The following is a 26,991-nucleotide window of genomic DNA, read 5'->3' as shown; positions in this document are numbered from 1 at the left end:
CATTTCCAACTTCCAAGGCGTTTCTATAAATACTTCCACGATTACTTCCACCAAGCCTATCCTCGCCCAGTGGTCACCGGATGGAGATAAGCTTCTCAGAAATATCAGGCAACAGTGTACACGCAGGAAATCAAAAAAATTATACTCGAATTTTGATTTTAAAATCTGTTGCAGGGTTTTTAAATATTCACTTGTTATCGAGTGATAATCATTTCATACAATCTTTGGCAAACTGTTATGCTTTGAACAATTGAACGAAGACAATATCTGCTTAACTTTTGAGCATAAATTTTAATCAGTGCCAAATTCTACATCACAGAATTGGTTTTAAATCGTAGTTATATAAATTTCATCAGCATCAGAAGTAATGTGTCAGCAATCGAATCTTGACCTCCTCTAATTTCGCAGAAGTTACTTAGACTAGCTACTCCAAACCCTCGTGCACCTATCTCAAAATGGACAAACTATACGGTATACCCTAAAAAGGCTGGAATCCGTATTCAAAAAGCTAGCAAGTACCTTGTAATATATTCGGTATAAGGTTGCTCCCATTCAGTTGGAACGTCTGTACACCACCTCTCGGGGTAAACGGAGTAGTCTAGTTTAATGTTCTCCGTAACTCCGGAATGGTGCGGATACGTTGAACACCCGACTGAGGTATACTTTTCCGTGTAAGTGCGGCACAGAGCTATTCCAGTGGTGGTCTGTCGTCGGTCTGTGAGGACGGCTGCCTTCCCCGCAACCAGTCCGTCTTATTTCTTCTCATTAGCTCAGTCAGCACGGTGAAAACGCGGAATGTCAGATCTATGATTCTACGCTGACCGCGACAAGGGAACAAAGCGCTGAGAGATACGAGATAACGATCTCGCTTGAATTAACTCGCTCGCCGCCATCCAATGTCCTTAAAATTGCTCTCGGATCGCATATAATTACACAATCTACCGCTGAGGCTTGTACTTAACCGGCTCTATTAATTAGCCCGTGATTTTACCGTGCTGTCGGCTTCTGTGACCTGCTCAAAAAGCCTCAACCGTAGTAGGGACTACAGGTATATATATATATATATATATATATATATATCTATATAACGTCTGACCACCACGAGACTTTCGTATTCTTCTCCACGCAATAATGATACAGTTTACGTTTATCTACTTAGCCTCGAATGCTTTTGCTAAATACGATCGTATAACGAAACGGTTTTGTTATCGTCGTAGTGCCAACTCAGAGAACACACCATCATTAAATCCACCACATTCGAATGTTTTGAAAAAGCAGTCAGTATAGAGATTTTGCAATACTGTGCTGATCTAACCTATTCGTGTAACGTGTTTCACGAGGTTCGGTAGACCATACATACATGCTTTTTCATAAGGATGCGTGAACAGCTGGGTCATACTGGTCGGTCCTATCTTGGAACCGTAACCCGCAATCAGTAGAGTAGATATGCTCGGTGTAATTTAACAGCACCAGTAAGAGCAAAGCGGTGGCAGGTCTGTACGGTGAAAATAGGGCCGGTTGATACGGTGATCCGATTGCACGTGAAAGCTGGCATTGTTTGCAGGGTCGTTATTCCGTGTATTGTCTCAACCATGGAAGCAAATGGTTCCTCGTTCCTCCTCACGGTCGGTGAACTCGAATTTAATGTTGCTCACTGACTGATTTGAAAGTCAGTTGCATCAGTTATGTATTACATGAAGGCTTCACCAGTGTCCACATATGCAGGTCAGAGTTTGACAATTGCACACGTGACACGGCCAATTTCAAAAGTAATTTATCCACTAGCTGCTCTCTCTCTCTCTCTCTCTCTCTCTCTCTCATAGGAGAGAGTTCAATTCGCTTATCTATAGCCACAGGGGAAATGTCACAGTTTTTGATATGATTAAATCGTGACGGGGCAAAGGGATTTACCTTTGTCTCATGAAAAGTGCCTACGCAACGGGAAACGCTAGTGTAAGTTATTCGAGAAGCACCTTTTGTGAACGACGTCTGAAAGCCTGGCAGCATTCTTTAATCTTCTGTATATCATTAGTTGTTTTTTTTCCCAACTTTTTCTTTCACTACCATGGAATTAATTAACCGTAGAAACGTTTTTTTAACGTGACGTTGACGTGTAACGTGATCCTGACTAATTCGGACTTCGTTTAGTTTTTATAGACGGAACGCAAAATACACTCGACAGAGGTGCCGGCGCCTTTATTCGCGAATAGGGGAACCCCCAGGGCATTCCAAATTCTGATTCGATGCGCAGCAGGAGAGGATACTCATGCATGCGCAAGCCTATATCTGTGCCCTCTTTTCTTGTTTTCTCATGTATGGCTGATTGATAAGATCTCTGACTTACCTGGCTCTTTTACCTACTGACCGATCTTAATTATCAATTTCTAATTAAGAATTTGTCTTTGCACGAGTCCATCATTACTTCAAAGAACTTCTTCATGGGCGGTCCACTCGAAGTGAAACCATGCTTGTGAGAAGTACCTACGTTAGTGACTTGAAATGATTAAGAAACAGCATAACGCCCTAACGAGATACATTGTTCAACAGTTCGGTAGGTCGAAGTTCATCAAAGCCTTACAATCTCTGTTTCACAGTTAAAAAGCACTTCTGCTCTCCAGTTTTCACTTCTCTACTATATACGGTAGGCCATTTCCATCTGATCGTGAAATAAATTCAGTTTGCACAGTGTTTCGAGAGTTCCCGCATGCCGCTCGTTACATAGGAAACCATCGCATACCGGATCCACCTTCTACTACAGCAAAGTGAAAGCGCCTTATCTCCGGAGGCAATGCTTGGATCATTATTCGGGCAACATATAATGCAACTGAAGAAACACCGCGAAGAAAGTGTTAGCTTGTCAGCTCATCCTGATATCAACGGTTCCTTTTTCTTCACCGAATAGTTTCAACGAAAGTATATATACAGGCATGCTGCCTGCACGTGTCAAGATTTCATCGGGGTTGAAAGATGCTCGTTTAAAGGTACATCCAGCCGGATGCGCGTCCATGTGTAAAAATGTGATATAAGTGTACGGTGCATGCAGTCCGGACCCCACGTATCCTGCGAGGATGCACTTAAGATTCTTTTCTCATCCTGGTGATTGTCTGTCCATTCATTCGGCCGTTCATTGCGTCTGGCATTATTAAGTAACTTGCTCGGAAGCCCGAGGAAGCAGACGTACAATCCACTTGACACAAAGAAAAGTTAGATCGTTTATACTTTTGCGTGTGATCGCTGACTACAGATCCATGGAAACACTTGAATTTCGGGTAATGCTTGAATTTCGAACTAGAAGCATTCATTCAGAAGCAGTTGAATCCGATTCCTAAACGTTGTACTCGTGTGTTTGAATACCTATGTTGTTTCTTGTGCAACTAGAATACTCGGAGCGCGGAGAACTTAATTTTCATCTCACCAAATCCAACGTAGGTATGGTGAGCCTAACTAATTAGCATCGGAAACGATTGGGCGTCGTAGAGGATGCTTCAAGCTCTTGCATAGTACCTACAGTGTCTAATGTATTCACCCTTTTCCGTGTTCCACAGCTACGTAGGTCGAGCATGCTAATTACTTCGCAGACAATACTGGGAGCGTCGATGAATCGTCAAGGTATATATATATAGGAAGGGGCGCACGTCTATATACAATATACATATAGTGTATACGTCGATTTGAAAAACATACTTGAGTTTTATTTCTCGCGGCTCACTTTGCAGTCGTCTTTAAGGCACCAATTCTGTTTTAGAAGATGAAATTCAGTTAAAATTTCATTCTATATGGTTGCACTAAATTTTTTCCCTGGTGTTGCACGATTCGGACGTTGAATATAGCATGAAATGGTTATCTCATTCTCTGGTCGGAATACTCGGAATTCAATCCTCTTGTTCGAGGTGCATATTTGTTCAAAGCCTCTTCTTGATTATAAAAAGAGCAGAAGGGTTGGTGGTGGGCAGAAGAGCAGCAGAATCGGGTTTGAAAAAGCGATACGAATCTCCGGCGAATTTTTGTGTGTCAGGGTGATATTTCGCCCGTTTAAACTGCGTGGGCCGCAGATACAACGCGGCGTATGTAAGGCATGCGTATATTCCTATACGGACTTCGTGTGTCACTAACAAGCAGGCAAAGTTTGCGAGGCGCGAATCGCTAAATCAAGAGACGTCAGAATATTTACAGAGGATAAAACCACCGCTGGCCCTCCACGATTTATTGCATGTAGAGATACCTACTTGCTGGTCTCGCGTCCATGTACCATCTCTTCGTACCGAGCCCTTGGCCCTGGCTTCATTTGGCCTATTCTGAGCCCGGTATTTGCTTACGAAGAAGAAGAAAATTAAAATCATAGGTCCGAAGTGCGTCGGTGCCTCGTTCGACAGTGATTAATGCAACTATGCTAGTTAAGTAATTGGTCGATGGATGTGAACCGTAAGCCCGGAATCCCGGCTCTAAGCCTCGAAGAATTTGCGGCTGAAAGAAGGCGTCACAGGCATATCCAACTCGTTAATTAGTCAGGAGAACAGACCTCTGTAGGATTGGCTACTTGTGTAATCAACGGCTAAGTCTTCGAATAGTTACGCTTTTTACAGCATTTTATAATACGCTTATTCGGTTGTGAAACTGATCGGTCATTTCGAGATCTGAGATAACGGTGAGCAGAAATTCCAAATGGTTGGAGATGATCGAAATAAGAAAATCTCTGTTATCTAAAAATAATTTTCAAAAACTATGTGAGAATGATCTGAGTAGAAAAATTCCATCCTAAATTAGTACCCGATTGTCTGGGAATTCCGCATGTATAAAGTGAGCATGGCTGGGAATTTCCAAAAAAATGCTCTTTCTTCCTTGTAGAACAATTCATCTCCAGTCAAGGTACCCTTTCATATACCTACGCGTTTCACAATCTCTTCACTTGTATATTTAAATTCGAAACATCTCGGTAAACAGCTTCTTATTGGAAATACCTGCGGGCATTGGACTCTGTAGTAGCTCCAGGCACTTCGTATTCGACGGATTATGGTGTCCTACAAGAAGCACTACAGAATAATGGTCGGATAGTAGCTGTGCTTATCGTACTACACGTCTTACTACTACTACTATTCTCTCCCCCCCCCTCTCTCTTTCTTTTTCTCTCTTTCTTTCTACCAAAGGTTGTTTAATTTTCTCTCAAATTTTGGAACCGCAGCGAGAAACGGTGAATGAAAACCTCGCGTCGTATTACTATACATACATATATACGTACCATACTCATCATAGCCGTTAGGTTAATCGTATTCACTATAACGGAGAACCAATGGCGAGATTATTACGTTGTGAGGTGTAAATTAATTCACGGTAGCTGCTTCTGGCGTGGCTGTAACTATATCTATGAATAATCCAACGAAATTACTTATCATCGCGTTTAGTCAAAGAACAATAATTGGCGTATTTTTCACTGACTGTTACATTGCGAATTCGATTTACGGTTTCGGGTATCACACAAAGATTCATTCGCAACTTCGATGTGATGTTTTTTATTTTGAAAGGCAGGATAATATAAGTACTGGCAAAAATCTAAAAACCCTGCAGTATGAAATTATTTGCTATGGATGAGCGCAGCGCGTTTTTGGTGCTGGTGGTTCTGCTGATTAGAGACGAGTGAACGTCAATTTTTTTTACCCAAGTAACAATTAGCTTGTGAGATTTCCACTCTCGAGGTGCACGTATTTTCCGTGGAATGATCAATTATACCGAATATATAGCTGCGTTCAAATTACAGTTGTAATAATGTTGGCAGTTTCAATTAATCGTTACTTGTACTCGTACTTAAAATCCAATTAACGAGAAGTAAACCAAACCGATCAAGTGCCGGTACGTGTGTTGTTTCGATGTCGTTATTTTTGTTGTTACTAAAAGATGCTACGTCGATGAAGGGAAACAAAAATAAGAGTGAAAAGAGAAGAAAAAGCAATAAGTTGCGTTAAAAACGTACTGTGATGCACGTGTAATAAAATCAAATTGCTTATAAATTTTATTTCACAACGTAACACGCGAACTTTTATACAAACGATAAAGAAAATCATTTTACGATGAAATTATTGTACATCGTATCATTAACAAGTGTGGCTTTTTGATTGATAAGTAATTGCCAGATGCGAGTGGATCGGGAATTATAGCAATTTGTAATATCAAATACTGGCAGGTGCGGTAGACGGCCTTGAAAGGTACAACCTTGAAAATTCAACAACCATAGATCGTTCCGTCTCTCCTTTTGTGAGATCACTTAGCCAGAAAGCATCTGGCAGCGGTGCGGAGTTGAAAATTTGAAAACAAGAAGACGATATGGAGAAAATAAGAAAGAGACGAAGACGAGGAAAGGAAAAAAGCTTTTGTTACAGAGACTGGTTTCGATTGCGAGAGCCCTACGGCGTTGTCTGGCTACTGTATTTCCATATACGATTGTCCTCCACTTTTCAGGCTGATTCTGACGCTCCCCCTGCGTCAGGAAGACATCACGTTTCTTCGCCAGTCCAAATCCGGAGACGCGAGCAGCGATCCCAAAGTATGCTGTATTACTGAATAATGTCAACGGGCTATTCCTGGCTTCAAAAGTTATTAATTGTAATCCACGTGAGAGTCCCATTGAAAAAATGAATAAATAAAAGTTGCGTGCGAGGTATCGAGTTGTTAATATTATACGCATGATAATTTATTCATCTACACTTTGTCCGCAATAAACTATCTCTGAAACGTGTGACTATTCAATCCACAATATAACCACAGTTATATTGGATTTATATAATACTTCTAGAAATATTATTTCGACCCTTTCTTTCTGTCGTGAAAATACATCTTCGAATCTCGAATCGTTGGGGATTTGAAACTGAATAAATAGACGCTTTTGAACCCGATGAAAATATTCTTTTCGCACGAGGATTTGGAAAATTTATACACCCCTGTATAGGGGTGGTTTGTAGACTCAGGTCACATCGGGGGTTGCTACCCTTAAGCGACCGTGTGGCCCAACGGATACGGCGTCGGACTTCGGATCCGAAGATTGCAGGTTCGAATCCTGTCACGGTCGATGCGAATTTTTTTAACCCTTAATTCATTCGTGCCGTGCGAATCGCGGGTGAAAATTCAGTGCCGAAGATGGACGCGTATTTTAATCTTGCGCTGTTCGTACAGATTCGAGAATTCTAATCCGATATTTCACGTCTACTTTTTTACACTCGCCACTTTCGTTCTTGCGCAACTGCCTTATGTGTACGCATCTTGGCAAATAGTAGGAGAATGCGAAGCATAGTTGTTAATTTTTACGGCACTTGCGTAACATAGCACAGCATATACGGTTTGAAAACTTTTTGTTGGGACGTTTTTATCGTGAACAGGTATGCAAACGAGCGGTTAAGATAAATGCAGCTTCTTGACGCCCAGGCGCTCTTGGAACTCATATTCGGGTTGAAAAATTTTACTGCAAAATTCAACCAACGTTGAAGTTTTTTAAATCTAAATGGATATAATTAGGTGCTAGACAGGTTTTCGAGTATAATGGCAAGACGTTTTAACCCCAAGACTTTTTTTTTCGTTGCATGGAACTTTACGAGTCATAAAAGGCGCAAAAGTAACGGGCGCATGCGTGTAACAAGAATTCCATCCTTATGGAAAAAAATCTACCCTTGAGTGTAAATTAGTATCTTTAATTCCAGTTCATCGGAACTCAAGGCTATATATTCCAGATGAAGGTACGAATTCACGTCCAGGTTGTAGGAAAATCATAAATTCAAAACGTGCACCCCGGGATGTCACCCATTTCATGAATAAAGGTTGGCAAAAGCTAACTTTATCTTGTTGTTGTCAGCTGAAATGCAATTAGAAATGTCTCAACAGAGGCCAGCATTTAAATCCGCATGTCAAATATCTTGAAAACATTTTTTTCTCAATTTCAGCCAAGTATAAAATTGTCCATGGAGCTGTTGCACGATCGATACTTTTATCTTTGAGATAGAATTTATGCTCTATTGATTAGTCAAAAAATTGTTACAGTATTAAAAAATCAAACCCACGAAATCCACTTGTACGTTTATTCAATCCAGCATTTGAAAAAGTGATTTCATTTTAAAAAAAGACGAACTTCAGACTGGAACAAATGTGCATTTCAGCCTTAGGTCACCGCATTATATATTTGGCCTAGTAATCTGTCCGAGCATTTTCGTCTCTCGTTGTTATGTAAATCCATGCAAAGTGTTCAAGGCGTCGAAAGACTGCAGGCAATTTTAGTGAACTCTTCGCTTGCTCAAAGCGAGTAACTCCAATAATAATTTTACTTTCGCTATCGCTTCGAGAAGAGTCGCGAGTAGGTTAGATGGGTTGGCGTGTCGTAGATATGATCAATAAAGAATATGGAGTATTGAATAAATCTTTAGTGGCTTGTGTAATTTCGCATGAGAGATTTCACTTCGTCGGTTTCAAAGGAATTTATTTAACCATTTTATTAACCATCGGGTACAATATTATAAGACTGTTTTATTTCCCTAGATACTGATGAGGCTAACGGTTTTGTAATGATCAGAAAAAAACTGTTTCACAAGACTTATGTCCGAAGTTCGAAAATAATTAGACAACGTGAATCCATCTGTGTTTACTGCGGGACTTCGAGAGAAATTCCGAAGATTCTATATACAGTTCAGCATTCTATATTCTGACCTTTCTAATCTGTTATTTCTCCCTGCTTCGATTTTGACCATTTTTGAATTCCCTTTTTTTCAAATTCGATATTATAGCCCTTCGTTTTTTGATCTCTCTATATTTTTATTCCCACCTTTATTCGCACATCGTGCAGTTTATGGGGGGTTGCGAACTGTGTAAGACGACGGACGATTACACGCCGCTGCAGAAATTCCTGTGTGGTTACAAACCATAACAAAAAGAACAACCAGTTCCGACCCCACAGAGTCGAGAGCTAAAACTCGACTATACAGAGACTGGTTCGTCTCCGTTGCCATTATACGTACGTGGAGTTGAACCGTGATCGTGGAGCTGATTGACCTTTGACCCGGTCTGCCCATGGGCAGCTCACGCGAGGGAGTTCCTTGTCGAGATTTTCGACGAACTAGTCAAGAGAAAGAGAGAAGCGGGGGGGGGGGGGGGGGAAGAGAGAAAGGATATGACGAAGGTAAGCCGATCGGACGGGGAACTAGTGTGTAATAAATCAATGTGTGGGCGAGATAGACTCAAGTTATAATCCAGTCGTGTCCACGTGTGGAGCTCGAGTCTCTGCATGATGACGTGACACTTTTTTCCAACACACTTTCAATTTACATACATAAACGCGTCTAATCGAGGGTCAAACATTCATTCATTCCGCGGTAATTAATGAACTGGAAAAAACGTAGATGCAGCGTGAATGGCTGGTGAAACAATTCGACCGACGTATAATAATTAAAAAATATTATACTCGAAGAGGAAGAAATAAGAAAAGGGATAAATCTCTGATCAGAGCCGACAGCTGCCCTTAATATATATGTATACATAAAGGCAAGGTAAGATTTATCCTCGAACGGTCCGCTCTTCCCGCGGCTAATTTATACAGCAGGAATTGACGGAGCTGGATTTTTGTCGAGCTTAGTATCGACATTCTGTAATTATTTATTTGAAATGCCTCAGGAGCTGTGCACAGTCTTTTTAGATCTACGTCGACGGCTTACAACTTATACGTTTCATCATCGAGGGGTTATTGATTTCATTCAGTTTACACAGTTTGAAACTATCGCATTAGAACCCGAGTTCTGTAAATATTTAGAATTATGACGAAGATGATGAAATTGTTGCTTATCACACGCGTAGTGTTCTTAATTCGCATCTTAATTAAACATATCTTGACGTGTTTCTACTCGAGTTTAAGTCGTAAAAATTTAATGTCTAAAAGTAGAATGGCCAGAAAATAAGAGGGTGAAAATGTGAAATTTTTAAAGAAATGCAAAGTGTAGAAAATTGAAAATATAAAAAGGTAAAGTATTTTGGGACGATTTCACATTTCGACTTTCTACAAACATTGATCTTTCTACATTTTGGAAATTCCATATGTTGGCTCTTTTATCGTGCGGCTCTCTTACTTTTCAACAAGAAGAAAACTTCGCCGCACCGTTTTAGACTTCTGTTTTATTTTTCACTGGCAAAACCGCGAGAACTTGGAAGCCAACCCCATCATTATCTAAATGAGAGTCGTTACCTTTGAGCACCTACGGTCTCTGCAGCCTTCACTGCCCTACAAATTACGATCATCCGGGGTAAGATCCTCCCCGATGATACGTACTTCCCTGGTGCATGAATCCGAGTGAGACATTGCGAGTCAATTATTGCGCCTGGAGTGAATGTCGGAATGTTAATAGTCGCGATTTTTCACAAATTCAAATCCATTCGTTTTTTTCACGCACACTTGTGTCCCAGTCATTTTAAGCAAAGGCGCCGCCGTAACGGAGGCGCGATATTCCTCAGGTTATACGTCCGACCTAATCATCGTCTAAGATTTTAACTAAAATCGTCAAAATTAGTTTCACGTGTTCAAATATGTATACGTCGTGTAGGCGTGAACTGGCGCAAAATTAAACACTTTTATCGTGCGGAGATCTGTCCATTGCTTATCCTGAATAGAACATCGTTTTGTCTGTTACAAAAAGAAAGAAAAAAAAAAAAAGAAGAAGAAGGAATAAAACCGCGTTATGATTTCTGGTTTTTTTCTTCTTCAATGCTTGAATATATAATTTAATGAAATGCAAATTCGAATTGCAAATATCAGAGGTGCGGGAATTTCTGATTAAAGTCTTACTGCTGTAACGTTGAACTATTAGCCGGAAATAGGAGTGCGGCAGCGATGGTTCAATTCAGCATCGATTTAGCTCCGAGTGACAGTGTGTATTTATATACCGGTTTTACCGCGGGACAAAAACGTTGTTCGACGTTAAACGTAGTGCAGAAATTACATAACGAAGATTTACATATTCTAATGCAGTATGTAAACTTTGGTCCGAGCCTTACTCTGTCACACTCGCATAACGAGTGTTTTTCTATCGGCATTCTCTAACGCCACTATCGTAAACAAAAAATGAATTGTACCACTTTCAAAATTATTTCCTAAGCTTACATCTCTGTACGACTGAAAAAAATTCTTTTTGTCTAATTTAAAAAAATATATATATATATATTAGGGTGGCGCAAAAAAACCGACTATTTTTTTTTTTCGAGTCTCGTATGACAAAATGTTAGTTTTTGATGTTTTAAGAGCCCACTCCAAAGTACAGCTCAAAAAATAAATTTTAAGAGGTCGCTCCAAATTTAAAAAAATGTCAAAAATCGTTAAAAAATTAAATTAAAAAAATTATATTTTCAGTATTTTGTTTGATTTTTAATTCATGTCGTGGTGTATTGTTATCGATTCTTTCTTACTAAATTAAAGAAAAAAAATTTATGAAATTTTAATATGAATATTAAAAGGTCGCTCGAAAAGATCTAAAGAAATGCACAAAAAAATTGAAAAAAAATTATGAACGACCTTTCATCAAATTTTGAACTGAAACTTTCGGAAACTTATTTTTTGTTTGTCTATAAAATTATACCGTAACGACAAACAAAATTAAAAAAAAAAATCGATTTTTGACGATTTCTGACGTTTTAAAAAATGTGGAGCGACCTCTTAAAATTTTTTTTTTCAACTGTCCTTTGGAGTGAGCTCTTAAAACATGAAAAACTAACATTTTGTCACACGAAACTCGAAAAAAAAAAGAAGTCGGTTTTTTTTGCGCCACGCTAGTATTATACACATACATATTCGAAACAGTAATGTTATATGATGTTTCAATCTAAATTACATTTGAACTTTGAAAATGATTGTGAAACTTGGGTTTCAATAACAAGACAAGTTCATCGAATTGGTAATAATTTCTGATTGCCATGCGGGTTCCAATTGGCAAGCAGCGTGCCGATAAAGTTATACCAAATACAGATGTAAAGAGGACCATTTATTAACGCGCCGACATTTTATGCTGCCATTGATTTATCCTCGCATAGATCGTACAGCTCCTCGCATATGGCGCTCGGTGAGTTCGATCAAGCCTCTTATGGCCAGTACAATATCGACATCTATCACAGAAGGACCGCAGTCTGCAGCCTAGGAGACAAGGGTTAAAGTAGCTGGAACGAGTTTCGTCTCCGTGCAGAGAATGACCGTCTGTAATCGGTGAAATTGAACATAACTCAAGGGTATAACGACGGCTGGATGTACACCATGCGAAAAAAGTGGCTAATATGATTCGATGAAATTTTCAAAACTCAAGCCGATCAATTACGAGCCTCTGATTAAGGCAGAAGTCAGCCAGTTTAATGTTGTCCAGGTACAATGTGATTCTTAATTCATGCATTAATTCCACGGGAATTAGGGAAATCAAGTTGAAGAAATCTTGGCGCAAAAACTTTCTTCTGGTTCACTGGTTTATGACACCCTAATGTGGCGTGTGTTATTAAATTACAAAAAAAAAATGAACGAAGCACACTGCGATACAGGCCGGCACGAGATACTCCGGCAATTTATTTACCTGTAGAGGTTTCTCAGATCCACTAGTTGTCCGTGTGTTCAATCATTTTCTGCCTTTGAATCCAGACCGCTAGATCATTTTCGCATCCAATTTTACTCCGCTCTTTATCCACAGTTCTGATGATGGCATGTAATTGTGGAATTAATGAAAATAAACACGAAAAAACATATATATATATTTGTTATAGGATGAAAAGGTACTTTCTAATTGTGAAAACCTCTCAATCTTTAAATCTAATAGTTCAAGTAGCACGTCGAAATAAATTTCGATGTAGCCCTCGGACTAGGCTATAAATGTGTTTATAGGAAATTAATGTCACCTTTGTCGAGGATATTTCATTTCTTTATTTCAACTTGGCCAATTTCGGTGTCTATTATAACTATCTCTCCGTCTTATTCGTTTTAATAGGCAAGCGTTTGAGGGAAAGCAGGGACTGTCTTAAAATTATCGACGATGTTGTTTTTGTAAATTGTATAGACGGAATTTGCGGCTCGTATTAAAATAGCACCGAGCCGGATTTTTTTTAACTGCAGATACTACGATTCGTATAACATCTACCTACTTATTCGTAATCTGTGAAATAAAATGAAAAATATACGACATGCGTGTCTATTACAGACTGTTTAAGTATTTTTTTTCAAATTTATTTACTTGTAGATACGATTGCGCCCAGAAACGTCACGCTGTTATGGAAAAGTGATTTCTCGACGTGAGAATCGCGTGCGAGCGATATCGAGTCTTTCTGCTTTTTTCTCTCTTCTTACTATCGAACAAAATTGACTCTCTACTCGTCGTTCGCTTTTAATAATCCTTGCGTGCTAGTAAATGATGAAAGCATAGAAGAAAATCAAACCGTTGGAGAGGAATGTCAATCGTTTGAGCATGTGGGAAACACCCTATAAGTAGCCACACGTCACCGAATGGAAAAGTGAAATACAGGTTAAACGCGTAATCATGGTTAACATGCAGGCAGCTTATCTAATATTTGCATACTATTATACCTATAATCTACCTTAAAACGCTGGTCTCTTGTCTAAAATGTTTTCTTAAACTCGTGTTATTTGCATTACGTAGAAGCCATTGAAGCTGTAAAAGCCTGCTGAACTCCGATTATTCACCCAAAATCGAGTCTCGAATTTCACATACGAGTTCCAAGACATTTTATAATGTCGTTGACCGAAGACGCGAGATCTTCAGTCAAGAATACCGGAGACAAATTGACTACCTCATGCAGAGAGTGAGTAAAGTGTAAACGTAAATTTGAGAGTGCAAATTACAGATCGATCGATTCGATTTAGTATTCCTTTGGATTTACACTTCTGATTACAGTCGAGGAATGACTGTGAAATCCGCTTATTATTCCCATGATACGAATCACGTTATAGTTCTTCGAAGAAAAGCCTGCACTCGGTTTATATAATGCACGCTAATCTCTTGCCAAGGGTGATATCCCTTTGACGGTGCGTTGGTAATCTCACGATTACGATCGGAGAGTACCTCGTCTTGTAAGACATCATAATGCGACATTCATGCCGGAACAATGCAGTCTGCAGACTCTCTCTACCTCCAATATTCATCGTATTGGCCAATCCTAGTTTGGATCGTAATACGACGCGACCAGTTGTCAAACCTGTATGTGTTTTTTTTTTTCAAACACGTATCGAAATTTCGGTTGAGCGTCGCGAATAGAATACCTAAGTCAAATATGAGCACTTAATATTGATGTTTAGAAGTGCGTATTTTATTTTTTAGATTCTCCATTTAAATAACACTTAAAAAAAAACATCGGGAAACATGTGAAAATTTTTTTTTTCTCGTAAACTACCTGACTTATAAACTATCTAAATACAGATTCTTACAGAAAATTTTAAGCTCTATAAAAAAGTACTGAGATAGAATTTTCTTAACTCTAAACGATTAAAAGATATTCGCCTATAAACATTGAGTCATCTATTGACTATCTCTTAATTGATTATAGTTGTGAAAATTCTATCTTAGTACTTTTTCATAGAATGTGAAATTTCGTATAAGAATTTTTATTTAGATAGTTTAGAAGTCAAGCCATTTACGAGAAAAAAAAACCAAAAAAATTTCCTATTTTTTTACGTCTTATTTAAACGATAAATGCAAAAACATAAAACAGGCATCTCTAAATATTAATATTAAGAGCTCATATTTAGCTGAGATATTCTATTTGAGGTGCTCTGTAGGTGTTTTATCTTCTTTTTGTTTACTAACTCTCAAAACATGTACCGCACCTCGTCATGTTGGGAAATATTTCTCCCAACTACAATTAGGGGATGAAAAACCAGTGATTTAGAGTTTCTGAAAACTGCGTATAGCGGCGAGATTATTTACAGAGAGTATCGACCCTTTCTACGAATACTTTCACGCATTTACCGCTGCAGTAAGATCACGAAGGTATCCGTCTTCGGATCTGCTCACGGACCCCTACTGCGATCTCATTAGCCGCAAAATACTTTCCTCACATCGCGCTTTGAATACAATTTGACTTTTAGATTATACAGATCACACATTTCGCGCCCGAGGCTTACGATGCCAAGCCTGAGACTGAAGCGAAATAATCAAAGATCTTCACTAAATTGTTTTCCAATTTTATCTTCTTCAAATATTTATTCTTTCTCTCAAATTTCGAAATCAGAGAGGAAAGGTAATCAAGGTATTTGGACCCCCCAACGGCCATGCGAAATTACCAATTCTTTCATGCTGGGCTGCAGGACGTGCATGTCACTGCGGTACTAAGAAGAAGTCTGAGTATGGATAACGTTGGTGTACGGAACAAAATTGTACTTCGGTATTCGCATCCACGCGTCGGCGACGTCGTACGTGTCGGCATGAACTCGTGGATTCTCTGGTGCAGCAGTCGAGTATTGAACCCGGTTCCGGGGTGCCTCGCGTGCCTTCGACTTTACACAGGTATAAGTCGGTGCAAGGGAACGTAGAGCATATTCGATACATTCACGACTCAGGATTATTACTTCCTGAAAATTTCCAGTATTCAGTTCAGCACTTTTAGTAAAGATCGTATTTTCAAGATTCCAGCAGTAAAAGTTGACGCTATAAGTCAACAAGCTCGTTTCCATCGTCAAATCAAATTACAAACTGGCAACGCAGCGTAACTTGCCATGTACTTATATGTATTATACCTACACCCAACCACTACAGGTATGAATAATTGCCAACGTAGGGAAGAGTTCATGAAGCGAGGAGAAAAAGACCCGACTTTGACACGATCATCAATCAATAGAAGCATAGACGTAGCCCGACGTTCAATTTGCGTAAGGAAGACAGGGTAATTGCGCACAGCTCTACCCTCGATCAGATGATTTTTTCAACCCGTCCCGTAAACCACTTCTGGGATCTTTGCAACGGGAGCGATGGAGAGATGATCCAATTAGCGACGAGCGAGGACGTGGACCTTGTGACTGGTTGATATCAGAATCGGTTCCACGGATCTAGAGGGTTCCGCAAAGTGAATATTACACCATCCGGCTACAGTAGAGCCTCACTTATTCGATCCACTTGCGCTTCCTCCACTCCCCCCACTCCTACCGACGCGCGACGATGTGCGCAGAACATTGCGCACGAAATCAGACAACGTAAGGCTCTCACTCGGAGAGTTGACTAGCTTGGTATTAGAGATTTCGACAGCGGTTGATTCGGGCACAGATGACCCCAAAAACGGATTGGACGGATCGAAGTTGTTATTTCAATCAGCGTGCGTATTGAATCGTCACTCTGCGAGGAAACTGCGCAACGTACGCACATCCGTTAGATTACAATTCACGGCGTGTTTAACGACTGTAATAAATTGAAAAGTGATGTGCAAGTGCATGGATCTTGAGACGCCAGCGCGAGTGTTGCGCGTTTACCCAAGCCGGGCACGTTTTCGTTTTAATTACACCGACTGGCAGGGCATCCGGTCTCGACAGGTGCCACTCGACGCTATTACGGTAGTAACGCGACTGATCTTGAGGGACTAACTACGTATGTACTGGCAAATCTTTGACTTGTACATACGAGAGACTGTTAAAGTGAGGATCGCTTTGCCGCTTTCTATTCCGTTGTTCAATGTGTAATTAGAGCCTCCGAGCATTTCGAAAGCAACGAATATACGAGTGGATCTGGAACCCATGATGTAATTGAACTCTTGAAAATGATAGAAAGAATTTCAGACGTAGGCAAGCCGGGTTACAGAGTGAAAGATGGATTGAAGTTGATGGGAAAAGTCTGCGAGCGTTCTTACAGATCCAACCAATAATTATTTATCTTCACCAATTTATCGAACCACCGTGAACGTATGCATACCTTGGATAATGAAACTGCTGGTGTGTGTTAATGAGATCGCTTCGAAACAGAGTCGGAATTTTCTACCTGCTCGAACCGACGGGGTTCCTATCCATATGCATAGGCATAGCTATCCACCCGAGTGCACGAGACTATAATATAGTAAATCGTGTCTGCGTGTGTAGAACCAGCCTCGTGCGATACAAAATGAAGAGTCTACATAGTGTTACAATAAAGAATCTCAATTCAATACAAGATTTCAGAGGCCACATTAACTGTAAGAAATTCATTGTGAACACCCGGTTTCTTTCATAGATTCAATCCCCGCCTTAGATAGCACTGTGAAATTACTGGATTATCGTTATACGTGCACGTTACGTTAATTTTTTTAATCAAGCCTGGCGATGAGGATCAACCATCAGGCTTGTGGGACACCGTTAAAGGGTGTGAAACCATCGTAATCGGCGCGTGTCGCAAGATTTGTTGGTCAATGATGTGGGCAATCGTCGCGATTCCAGTGACCATGTAGAATATAAAAGATTCTAGCCTGAGGCAAAGATTGTCGATCGTTTTTCTTCACGGTATACACGAAGTATGCGATCAAGGTACCTGTACTGTCGATTCAGAGAGACAGGCGCAAGAAATCCTGAGAACGTCTCTAAAAAGAAATAAATCCTCCGTGAAACAAGTTTTACGAAACATTTATAAACCGTTGATGATCGTCTGCCGCATGGTTCGATAAAAAATTATGTTAGTTTCATCGATATTTTAGAGGGCACATTATGTACCAACCTTGACTAGCAGTAAAAGTGTACTCGGACTTATTCAATTTCATACCGAATTTACAACTTCTCAGTCTTCTTGACTCTTTTCTTTTTCTTCTTCTTCATCTTCTTTCATTCAGTTAACTCCAGATATACCGTATTGAGAACTTTTTGAAAGCAAAAATTCCAGACCATAGTAAAAAAATGTCGAGTGAATCGTTGTGGTGCAAAAATCCCCTGGAACGAAAGCTTCCCCGTATTAGTTCCCTGCAGTCTTGAAGCTGATCGGCATCTGCACCTTTACTATTGCTGAAGCGAAGCTGCGGTTATTGCATTATACATACATACAGCTTCTAGGGAACAACCATAAAGCCGAGAAAAGTCGTGGACCGATGGTAACCGGGTTTCTCATAAGAAATCAGATGCGGTGGCTGCACGCAGTGGTGCATCTCAAGCCTTTGCGCAGTGAGAAAAAGTCGGATATGGACCCCCATAGGCAGGTTTTTTCAAAAAAAGATTAAGCCGCAGTTTTGCTAGGAAGGATACCACAACGTGACGGCCAGGAAGGTGAACAAGGAACGTCTGGTTAACAAGTAATCCTCCGAACAGATCCGAAAGACCTGAGCGAGAATTGGGTTCAATCGTATAAAGTACCCCATGGCGTTTGATGGGCTGGTACTCTGAGATAATCCCTTGGCCATGGGCATTCAAAGGTCCCAAATGCGGTAATTTTTAAGGATTTTTTATCCTTATTTTTTAAGGAGATTTCGCACCAAATTGTGAAGATGATATAAAACAATTGTTAACTAAAACTCTAGTTCGTTAGTTTTAATATTAACAAGTCGATGTGAAGGATTCATGAATTTCAGGAAGTTCGTTTGTGCGTGAATCCAGTGACAAACTCACTTTGCCTCAATTTAAAGAAGCCCATCATCCATAATATTGCACGCAGTATTTTCAAAGTTGCATAACTTTAAACAAAAGTTCCTTGTATTTGTCAAAGTTTAGCAGTGATTTAATGATATTCATTACATCTTGGTGTGATTTTGTCAAGAATTATGTCAGCATATTTCAGTAATGAATTTATTTTTATTAGGATCATTATACTGAAACGTATTTCACGGATGATGAACTTATTTTTTTCTTCTTCTCTTCCCAAAAGTATACTAATTTTATCGATTCGCCCTCACCCGGCAACGTCTCGAAAATGAATAAATAAACTGTACAGCATATATTCGTATGCAAAGCAGGTATATTATAGTCAATATTTACACTTTCCGGATGGACATAAATCCGAGAAGCCCACAAGTTACCAACGAGGCGTCAAGAATACGCCGGCAGAGTTTGGCGTCTGGACCAGTCAAGCAGGTATCACATTGTCTCCGGGTTCTGTACGGATGCAGGTACGTACAATGTGAAGATAGTGACATAAGCTCGACTCTCTCGGTCGGTTACGCGAAAGAGGCAGAAAAATATAAACTGAATTGTCCGCATTTGCATGAGGTTCGAATTAAACCGAGTCGAGCGATGCGGTGACGCGATTTAAAATTTGTCGATGTCTCAATTTCACTCGAGGGATCAGGTTTAGGCGTCCGTCGTTCTGCTGCAGCAGGTGAGACATATGCGGGAAAAAACTTTGAGCATCGAGAGATAAAAAGTTGGCACGACTATTCGCATCCTCCTTCGGATGGCAGGATCAGCGCTAAGGAATTCCATCGAATTGACGCTGGCTCATTATGACGGGCATCCGGCGAGAAGCCAAATACATAAATGCTTCAATGGAGACATTTAAGTGCTTCATTTCTTTGCCACTCGCTTTAGGGTTCAGCCAATTTTAGCGAATTTTTATTGTTACTTGGTGTGTTACTCACTTCGAGAAAGTTTGCAAGTGTCTCAGAAAGAATTTCGTTCGTTAGTTATCTCGGTATATTTACAGACGCGGACTGCCTGGAATATTTTCTCGTGATCTTGTACGATCTATCATAGATCGGCGACCAGATGATTGGTTAATTATACATCATCGGTTCTTTGGACCAAACACAAGAGCAAAGTAAGTAACGCAGATCGAGCTGGTTCAGGTTACGCTCACGTCAAAACCTCCGTTGCCTTAATTGATCTGAAGACATACATATATGCGAAGTAGGTACGTTGTGCGTATCATTAGCGAACTTCTGCCTTGGAGGTGATTTAAAAAGTAAATTTGAGCGTTATAATTACCGCAGAGAAAGTTCGCCAGCGAGATATTCATGGTGGTGAAAATCTAACTACGTCATTTCGTCATTTTGTGCTTGAGATGAGGTTTGGATGTAAGAGGTCTCAAGACTAGAAGCAGCTGTCGTTTAGAAAGGTTAATACCCAAAGTGAAGTGTTCTCGATCATAAAGATGTGAGAAAGAAAAATAAATTCAAAAATTCTAATAGCTGTAGGGATAAAAGAAAATTAAAACTACACACTACGACTTCCTCTGCTGCATACACTAGCTGCTTTTATGTATCCACATATGAACACACGTAGACATGCGTCAAGTCTACGACTCAAGCGAAGCAATGAAGGTGAATAAATGAAGGAAAGGGTTTTATTCACACCGACCGTTTTACAACGCTCTATAATTATGAATAAAAAGCAATGCGTACTATACGAAAGTGATAATGGCGAAGGGGACTCTCTTCATAGTCCCAAAGCACTCCTAGTCCGTCATAGAAGACTATATCGACGTCGCGATGATCCGTAAGAGTTAATTGACGGATTGAAACAAACATGACTCGCGGTTTTTTAACGTAGGTAACCGATGCAGGATAATACAGTAACGGAATACGTTCCGTATACACATGCAATACGCGCAGCTCGTAAACCCATGTCCTGAGGAATTCCAGGTATTATACGTGGAGGTTTCGACCGCACGTCTCGTGCCATCGACTATATAATTATAGAGGATTCGGATGGACGTCGCTAAGAAATAGACGGCCTCACGGTCAGCCCCTCTGTCTATATTTTATCCCGCGTCTTGAACCGAGCACCATGGACCAGCCCATAACCAGTCGCCCATAAGATTGACGACGCGTCTCTCCGGCGATTCGTGAGACAGATTAACGCGGATAAAGGTGCAACTCTGTAGCTCCGGAGGATGATTCCGTTGGAAATTGGTGAAATGTGCAGGTGCATGGAGTATCGGCGACCTGGTGGTGGAATACCGATCTTCTTAATCTCCCTGTAGGGTGCAGGATTGATTTTTCAGAAGAAACGCGCGGCGAGTGAGGATCGAAGCGCGATTTTTCACTTTCAGAATTTAGATTAGGTATAAATTGTGAACCCATGCAGGTAGGATTCCTGGCCAACCTTTTATGGCTTCGACGTCGTCCCTAGCTCACCCAACATTCGACGTGCACACGCTGCGTTTATGGATGCTTCACGCTTCGGTCCTGGGGAATTAAATTCAGATAAGGCGATCCTAACTTGACGGGTATGTTTCCGTCCCAAACTGCACCTTGAAGTTAACAACGTCAGGTGTTAACTCGACGATGTAAATTGATCGTGGCAACTTCGAAACCCAACGACCTGGAATACGGTAGACGTGCACTATTTGTGGGTAGCTTTGGAAAATTCTGTTTTTAATAATTCAACTTTTAATCTCTTCAACTAACTATTCGATTCGGAACTAAAATCCAAGTTTAATCAAGTTTTAAACGTAAATTAGGTGTTGTTACAATTTGTTGTTTACAAACTAGTTGATATCTAAGTAGATCAAAGCACTTCTGTACTATTCGTGAGCATAAGCTAAGATTGCACACAATGAATATGGTCGCAACTGGTACTATTGCAATTAAAAAGTGAACAATTTCCAACTTGCAAAATTTCGTACAACCCCATGCAAAGACGACGATTATTTTTTCATCCGAGAGAGATTCAATGCCTCGATCATCGTGCACTTCTGAGAAAGCAATTGTTTTCTTTTTCCGAGCAAATACCACGAATAGTTTGACATTAAGGCGAAGCTTGCACGGTGAGAAGAAAAGCATGCATGCACATTGCACGCAGGAAGCGCGGTAACTTTCGCTCACAAAGCGCAGAAGCCATGCAGTAGCAGCAGCACAAGCACGCAGGTATAGACTGTATAGTATGGAATACAGTGCACGTCAAGCTCTGGACTTTCCACACGTCTACCTTACGAAGACGCACGCAGCGTATGTGAATGTAGTTTACAATTTTATAAGGAGGAACGACGGAGCGATGGATTCGAGTTCCTCTTGAGCTCGGTAAAGTCTCCCAACAAGACGTTTCTTTCGAAGTTCGAAAGATTTTAGTAAAGTGTGGAATCCGGTAATCGGATCGTGCTGAAAGACGTGAATTTTCTTCGTGGTCTTCTTTGAATGGTTAATAAAGCGGCGAAACTTCAATCCATATCTGCAGTTTACCATGCATATGCAGTTCAACCCGTCGGTAGTTCGTATATCCGTGCTACAGCAGGAGTTCCGACCAAACTTGTTCTTCTCCTGGAGCAAACGAGCGAGACGAAGAATCAGAGAGAGAGAAAGAGATAAATGATGTAAAAAGAGAAGAAGGAAATAGGACAAAATTGCCCGTCAGTCAATGCGGCATCGGTTGCACTGTACAACCGACTCCGATACTAAAGATGACCATGCCTTGCGTTCCTCGACGAAGATGGATATTACGGAGCCTCCGTCATGTGGTTGCCGTTTCGTTTATCTCCTTTGTCTCTCGCCTCTTTCTCTCTCTCTCTCTTACTCTCTCCCTTTCGCTTAAAAATTACCTGCAGCCATTGAACAACGTCTGTACAATTGTCGCTGTTGGCGGTATAAAAAACGTATTTGCATGCGGTGCGATACAGGGTGTCTCGTTCAAGTCGACTCACAGGATTTTGCTGAAGTATAAATCAAGTTGACATCAAGATGCACAGTCAGTGTATACACGCGTGGCCATCGTGCCATGAAATCCGGAGCTACATCTTGCCACGTGCGAAAGCACGTAACGTGTATAGGTAGGTACATCACATATCGTGCACGAGCACCTGACTTGGGTAATTTCTGTAATTTACATGACGTCTGATTACGGTGCTCGGGGAAAAATTCACGGGATTCCACGTTTTCCTTTTTCCAGCCTCTCAGCACCTCGGCACCTTCTACCCATCCTATCGCGAACGTCGTTGGCGCACCGATTTAAAAATTCGACCTTCCGTGTCTCGATCTCGTTTCTCAACGCCCAGACCTCGTCTCTGAGATCTTGATTATCAATCCAACGATGTAAGTGTGTCCACCTTATAGTCAGGACGCTTATTCATGCGTTTACGAACCGCCTCGGGACTTTTACCAAACTCAATGCATGTGTGTAAGCGGATGGATCATCAAGTTCTTTATGTTTCGCTTCACTTCCTTCATACGGAATTCACCTGGATATACAGATTTCGATTCGAATCCATCACCATCTTAATCGTGATCTTGAACTCCAAAGTCAGGGACTAATGCGGAGCGATGTAAGGATAAATTAAACGATCAGTGAAGAAAACTCTTGGCAATCCGAACAGACGAAATAAGATTTAATTGTCACGGCGATCAATGAACGCTGTAATAAACCACCAGTATTGATACCAGTGATTACTGGAACCACTTCTCTTACGGTGGGAACTTAGTACAGGTTTACACTATGCAGTATATATCTATATCGGATCTGTCTATTGAATTTTAAGTTTATTTTGCTTTACTCCTCCTCCAGTTTTCAGTTTTATTTTTTTCTCAAGTACCTACAGAATTCTCGTCACGGTTGATCATACTTATTAAATCACTTTGAAAAGATTGTTCCAGAGATAAAGGCAGGCTATCAAAGTCTATACATAATTATTCTAGGTTGCAAGCATTTGTCACACAGATTAAGCGAATTGATTTACCGAGTAAAAGCATTTTATCAGTCTTTGCTTTCTTTTTCGTTTGGATCTCACACGAAGAGCGAAATTGACGCCACTTGGTCAGAAAAGCTTGCGTGACCTCCTGTCGCGTGCATCTTATCGCTTTTTATCGGCTTTCCGATTGCCATGCGTCTTTATTACCACCCGTGAATATGAATTATAATTACTACAAGCAGCTTATATTTCCAACTAATATATATTACTCAAGTCCGTAATAAAATTTGGCATTTAAACACCAGGAGATTTTTATTTCCGAGTCTTTTTCAGGCTCGATCAGTTAGCTCTAAGCCAGTCAAACGGGTCAATTTTTACCGGACAAATACGACTTCGAGTTTTACCAGACCGGTCACGGAGAGATCAAAGATTGCATCTCCTTGACAAACAAATTTGTTTCCCTGCAACAGAACGCCTACGAGTATTTCTCAAGCGCTTTTATGCTCGCCTACGTGGTCCAACTCAGGAATTAGTAGGTACCGCAAAATTGCAACATCTTGGACTCGTGATGCTCGTCAATGATATTAACGATTTCTACCAACGCTTACACGCTGGAGTAGAAGGTTGAAAGGACGGAAAATCGTTGAAAGAAAAATTGCAGAGTTTTTCAAAGTGAAACTAAAAAACAAAAATTTTTGTGTGATTGAAAACATGGATCGATTATTCCAAAGTTTGAAACAACAAATTTAAGTCGTAACTCGAGAAAAACCTTAAATTTAGGTCGATTGCGCAGTGCTCAGTACCGGAACAGAAGCCGTAATGACACTTGGACAAAAAGCTAATTGCCAGAAGATTTTTGATGTCGCGTGGCGACGGCTGGCCGTGAAAAAATGTAGGAAAAAAGGTTTTGACTATGTGTATTCCTCAACACGGTCCCTAACTAAAACCTGGACAGATTCCTGACGGATCGCCTCAGCTGCTCGATTACCTCGGCCGCTCATGCATCATTCTAAATTTCTAATCCTCCCCGCGCGCTAATGCCCCAACTTTTTGTCTATCTCTCAGTCAGGCTAGAAGACGGGTAAGATGATTATTTCTACCGAGTTTTTCGTTTTTCACTCACGTTGTCTGCGGCGTTGACATCGCTCCCGTGGAGGATCAGCGTTGTACAAGCGTCAAGATGCCCTCCGGATGCTGCCAAGAGCAGCGGGCTTCTGCCGTGCTGTAATTAGAATAGAGCCTAATCAGGAGGTGAAAAATACACGTGATTATTACTAAGGGCCTGCTGGTCTGACTCTAAAATTTACTTGGAATCGAGTACGTGTTGGTGTTTGAAAGCTTCAGTAAAATTTTGAAAAAAATTAGGTAAGACCATTTCGAATAAATAAGTATTTACATACAACTTATAACCTTGACATCATTATTTTTTACAGAAGAATTTCGATCCCCCTTGTCTAAAGAATAATATCAATTAACGAAGACCCAACCGAAACGAAGAGTCCAGCTTTGGTAGCGCGCGATTTTTTATTAGCTGCATTTTGTAGAGGATATTATATATCCACGTCAATGAGACACGGTTCGAATTCTCGGCCATTTATTCTGCCTTTCATGGTCTTCACGTATTATAGCCATGTACGAGGGCTACGGATATCGGTGAAGGTTATCGCCAATCAACCAATCAATTAGCAGGGTAATTAATGCCGCTCCCCGTCTTGATGCATGTTACACAGATATTTTTCATGCTATTATACTCATGTAGGAATTCGCTGGTTCGCGCGGTGCGCGAATGCTAACTCGATTTCCGCGGAGTGAGTATTTAATTAAGGAAACCCGCGAATCGCGAGACTAGTTTTGTATTCACTGTTTTTTATATACCTATAGATAGACATATATGTGTATTATATCTACCCATATTGCGTGTCGATGTGTATATACAGTATAAAATCAGGATCAAGATTAGTCAGATAATTAAGATGTATCGTGTATACTATGTTCGTGAAATTAAGTAAACGTTGTTTCAAACAAGATCGTATAATTGATTAACCGTATAAGGCTGGTTTATTCCGCTTCGAGATTTCCGAATTCATTGTGCAAAAAGGTGAATGCAAACCGCTCGCGAAGGTATATAGGTATACCTATAATTAAGCGTTGGCGAATGACGAGGCCGTTATATCGATCGATTATCACAGTTGATCACCGCGTCGATGCAAAAGGCTGCATTGTAATCGGTTTTATATTTTATCGACCCGCGTGATCCGCGAATTTTATTTTATCACGAGCGAGGTAGAGAAAAACGCTCTTTACCATGCATCTGCTCTGTACGGGTGGATTAATTAAGTCAGATCTATTAACGAGGAAATAATTATAATTAACGCGTGAATAATCGAGAGCAGACGACCCTGCTCCAGAGATTCTTGTACCACCGCGTGTGCTCGATTTTCCGATTCTCATTTGTGTGGTCTTAATCTCACCAGATGAAATTCTGTGATTAGATAAAGTCGGTTTTCACTCTAAAAGTCGTTTCGTTTTATCACCGTTGAACCGTTGACGTCCGCTAATTGCTACCTCGAGCCTTGCAGCTCGCGTTATTGATTTATTCGTTAACTGGAGTAACCAATCAACGACCCATGAAATTGATTAACGATCTCACTAATTGATTTACTAACCAAAAAAGACAACGTTTACGTAGCTAATACCGAGCTATCCTTATAGAAGATAAAAATTTATTATAATCACTCTAAGCTCCACCTATTTAATGAAAATACACCGCGTGTGTGGAGAACTTTTTCGTATCCACATACAGCTCGAACAGAATAATGTCGAAACACACGTGCCGAGAATCTATCGGTATGTGAGCCGGGCAGGAAGTAACCGTATGTGCGTGACAGGCAACAAAAGCACATCCGGAAGGCTTCTATGCCCGGTTCGGTGTTCAATATTCACAATTGTTTCCTCGCTTCCGATTTGTTATAAGCAAACTGCCGCATTTCGTAAACCACTGGCTATAAATTTGAATTCAAGTTTTTTTTTTTGTCTTAACCGGGAAAGCGTCAACACGTAGCAAATTTCCTCGTGAAAATGTTGCAGAAAATTTCATAGTATTTGTGACTCAAATACAAATTGTCTGGAATTCGCGTAAATACGAGCGAATTATTGCATCTATCCTCGAAAATTTTATACCGAGAATGAAGCTTTCTGAGATAGGCAGAAATGATTATGTGCAATTGTTAAGTTAAATTAAATTTAAGTATGTTAAACGTGTCGCGAACGACTGTAATTAACAATAAAGGTAGCTTGAAGTCGGTAACGATTGTCGGCACTGTACGTTGCGCCATTATTAGATAAAAGCAAGTACCGCTGGTGTAATAATTTATGAATGGTATTTGTATGTACAAGCGTACACTTAATCGGAATTATCTACGTTGAAATCACGCAGTTATAATGAGCAGCCACTGATGTATGAATACCGTGTTCACACCTTGGTCCAATCGATAACTCAGTCTTT

The 26,991-nt window shown here is 40.4% G+C and overlaps 1 protein-coding gene and 1 non-coding gene across 7 annotated transcripts in view; one reads left to right on the top strand and one right to left on the bottom strand.

The window, feature by feature from the left end:
- LOC124410895 (ankyrin repeat domain-containing protein 6) overlaps positions 1 to 26,991 on the bottom strand; it is a 77,499-nt gene that overhangs the window by 29,576 nt on the left and 20,932 nt on the right. For 5 of the 6 annotated variants that reach the window (XM_046889625.1, XM_046889618.1, XM_046889642.1 and 2 more), the window contains exon 3: positions 24,610 to 24,708. The exons of the other annotated variant lie outside the window; for it this stretch is intronic. In XM_046889625.1, the coding sequence (XP_046745581.1) occupies positions 24,610 to 24,708 (99 nt within the window). The remainder of the gene's footprint in view (positions 1 to 24,609; positions 24,709 to 26,991) is intronic. 6 annotated transcript variants of the gene reach the window in all.
- Trnar-ucg lies at positions 6,985 to 7,057 on the top strand. The gene has a single exon. It is a non-coding gene; the product is annotated as a tRNA-Arg (tRNA).

The sequence above is a fragment of the Diprion similis genome, chromosome 2, assembly GCF_021155765.1.
Source record: "Diprion similis isolate iyDipSimi1 chromosome 2, iyDipSimi1.1, whole genome shotgun sequence".
NCBI lineage: Eukaryota > Metazoa > Arthropoda > Insecta > Hymenoptera > Diprionidae > Diprion > Diprion similis.
The sequence above is the reverse complement of the archived record's forward strand: the minus strand, read 5'-3'. Positions and strand labels throughout refer to the sequence as shown.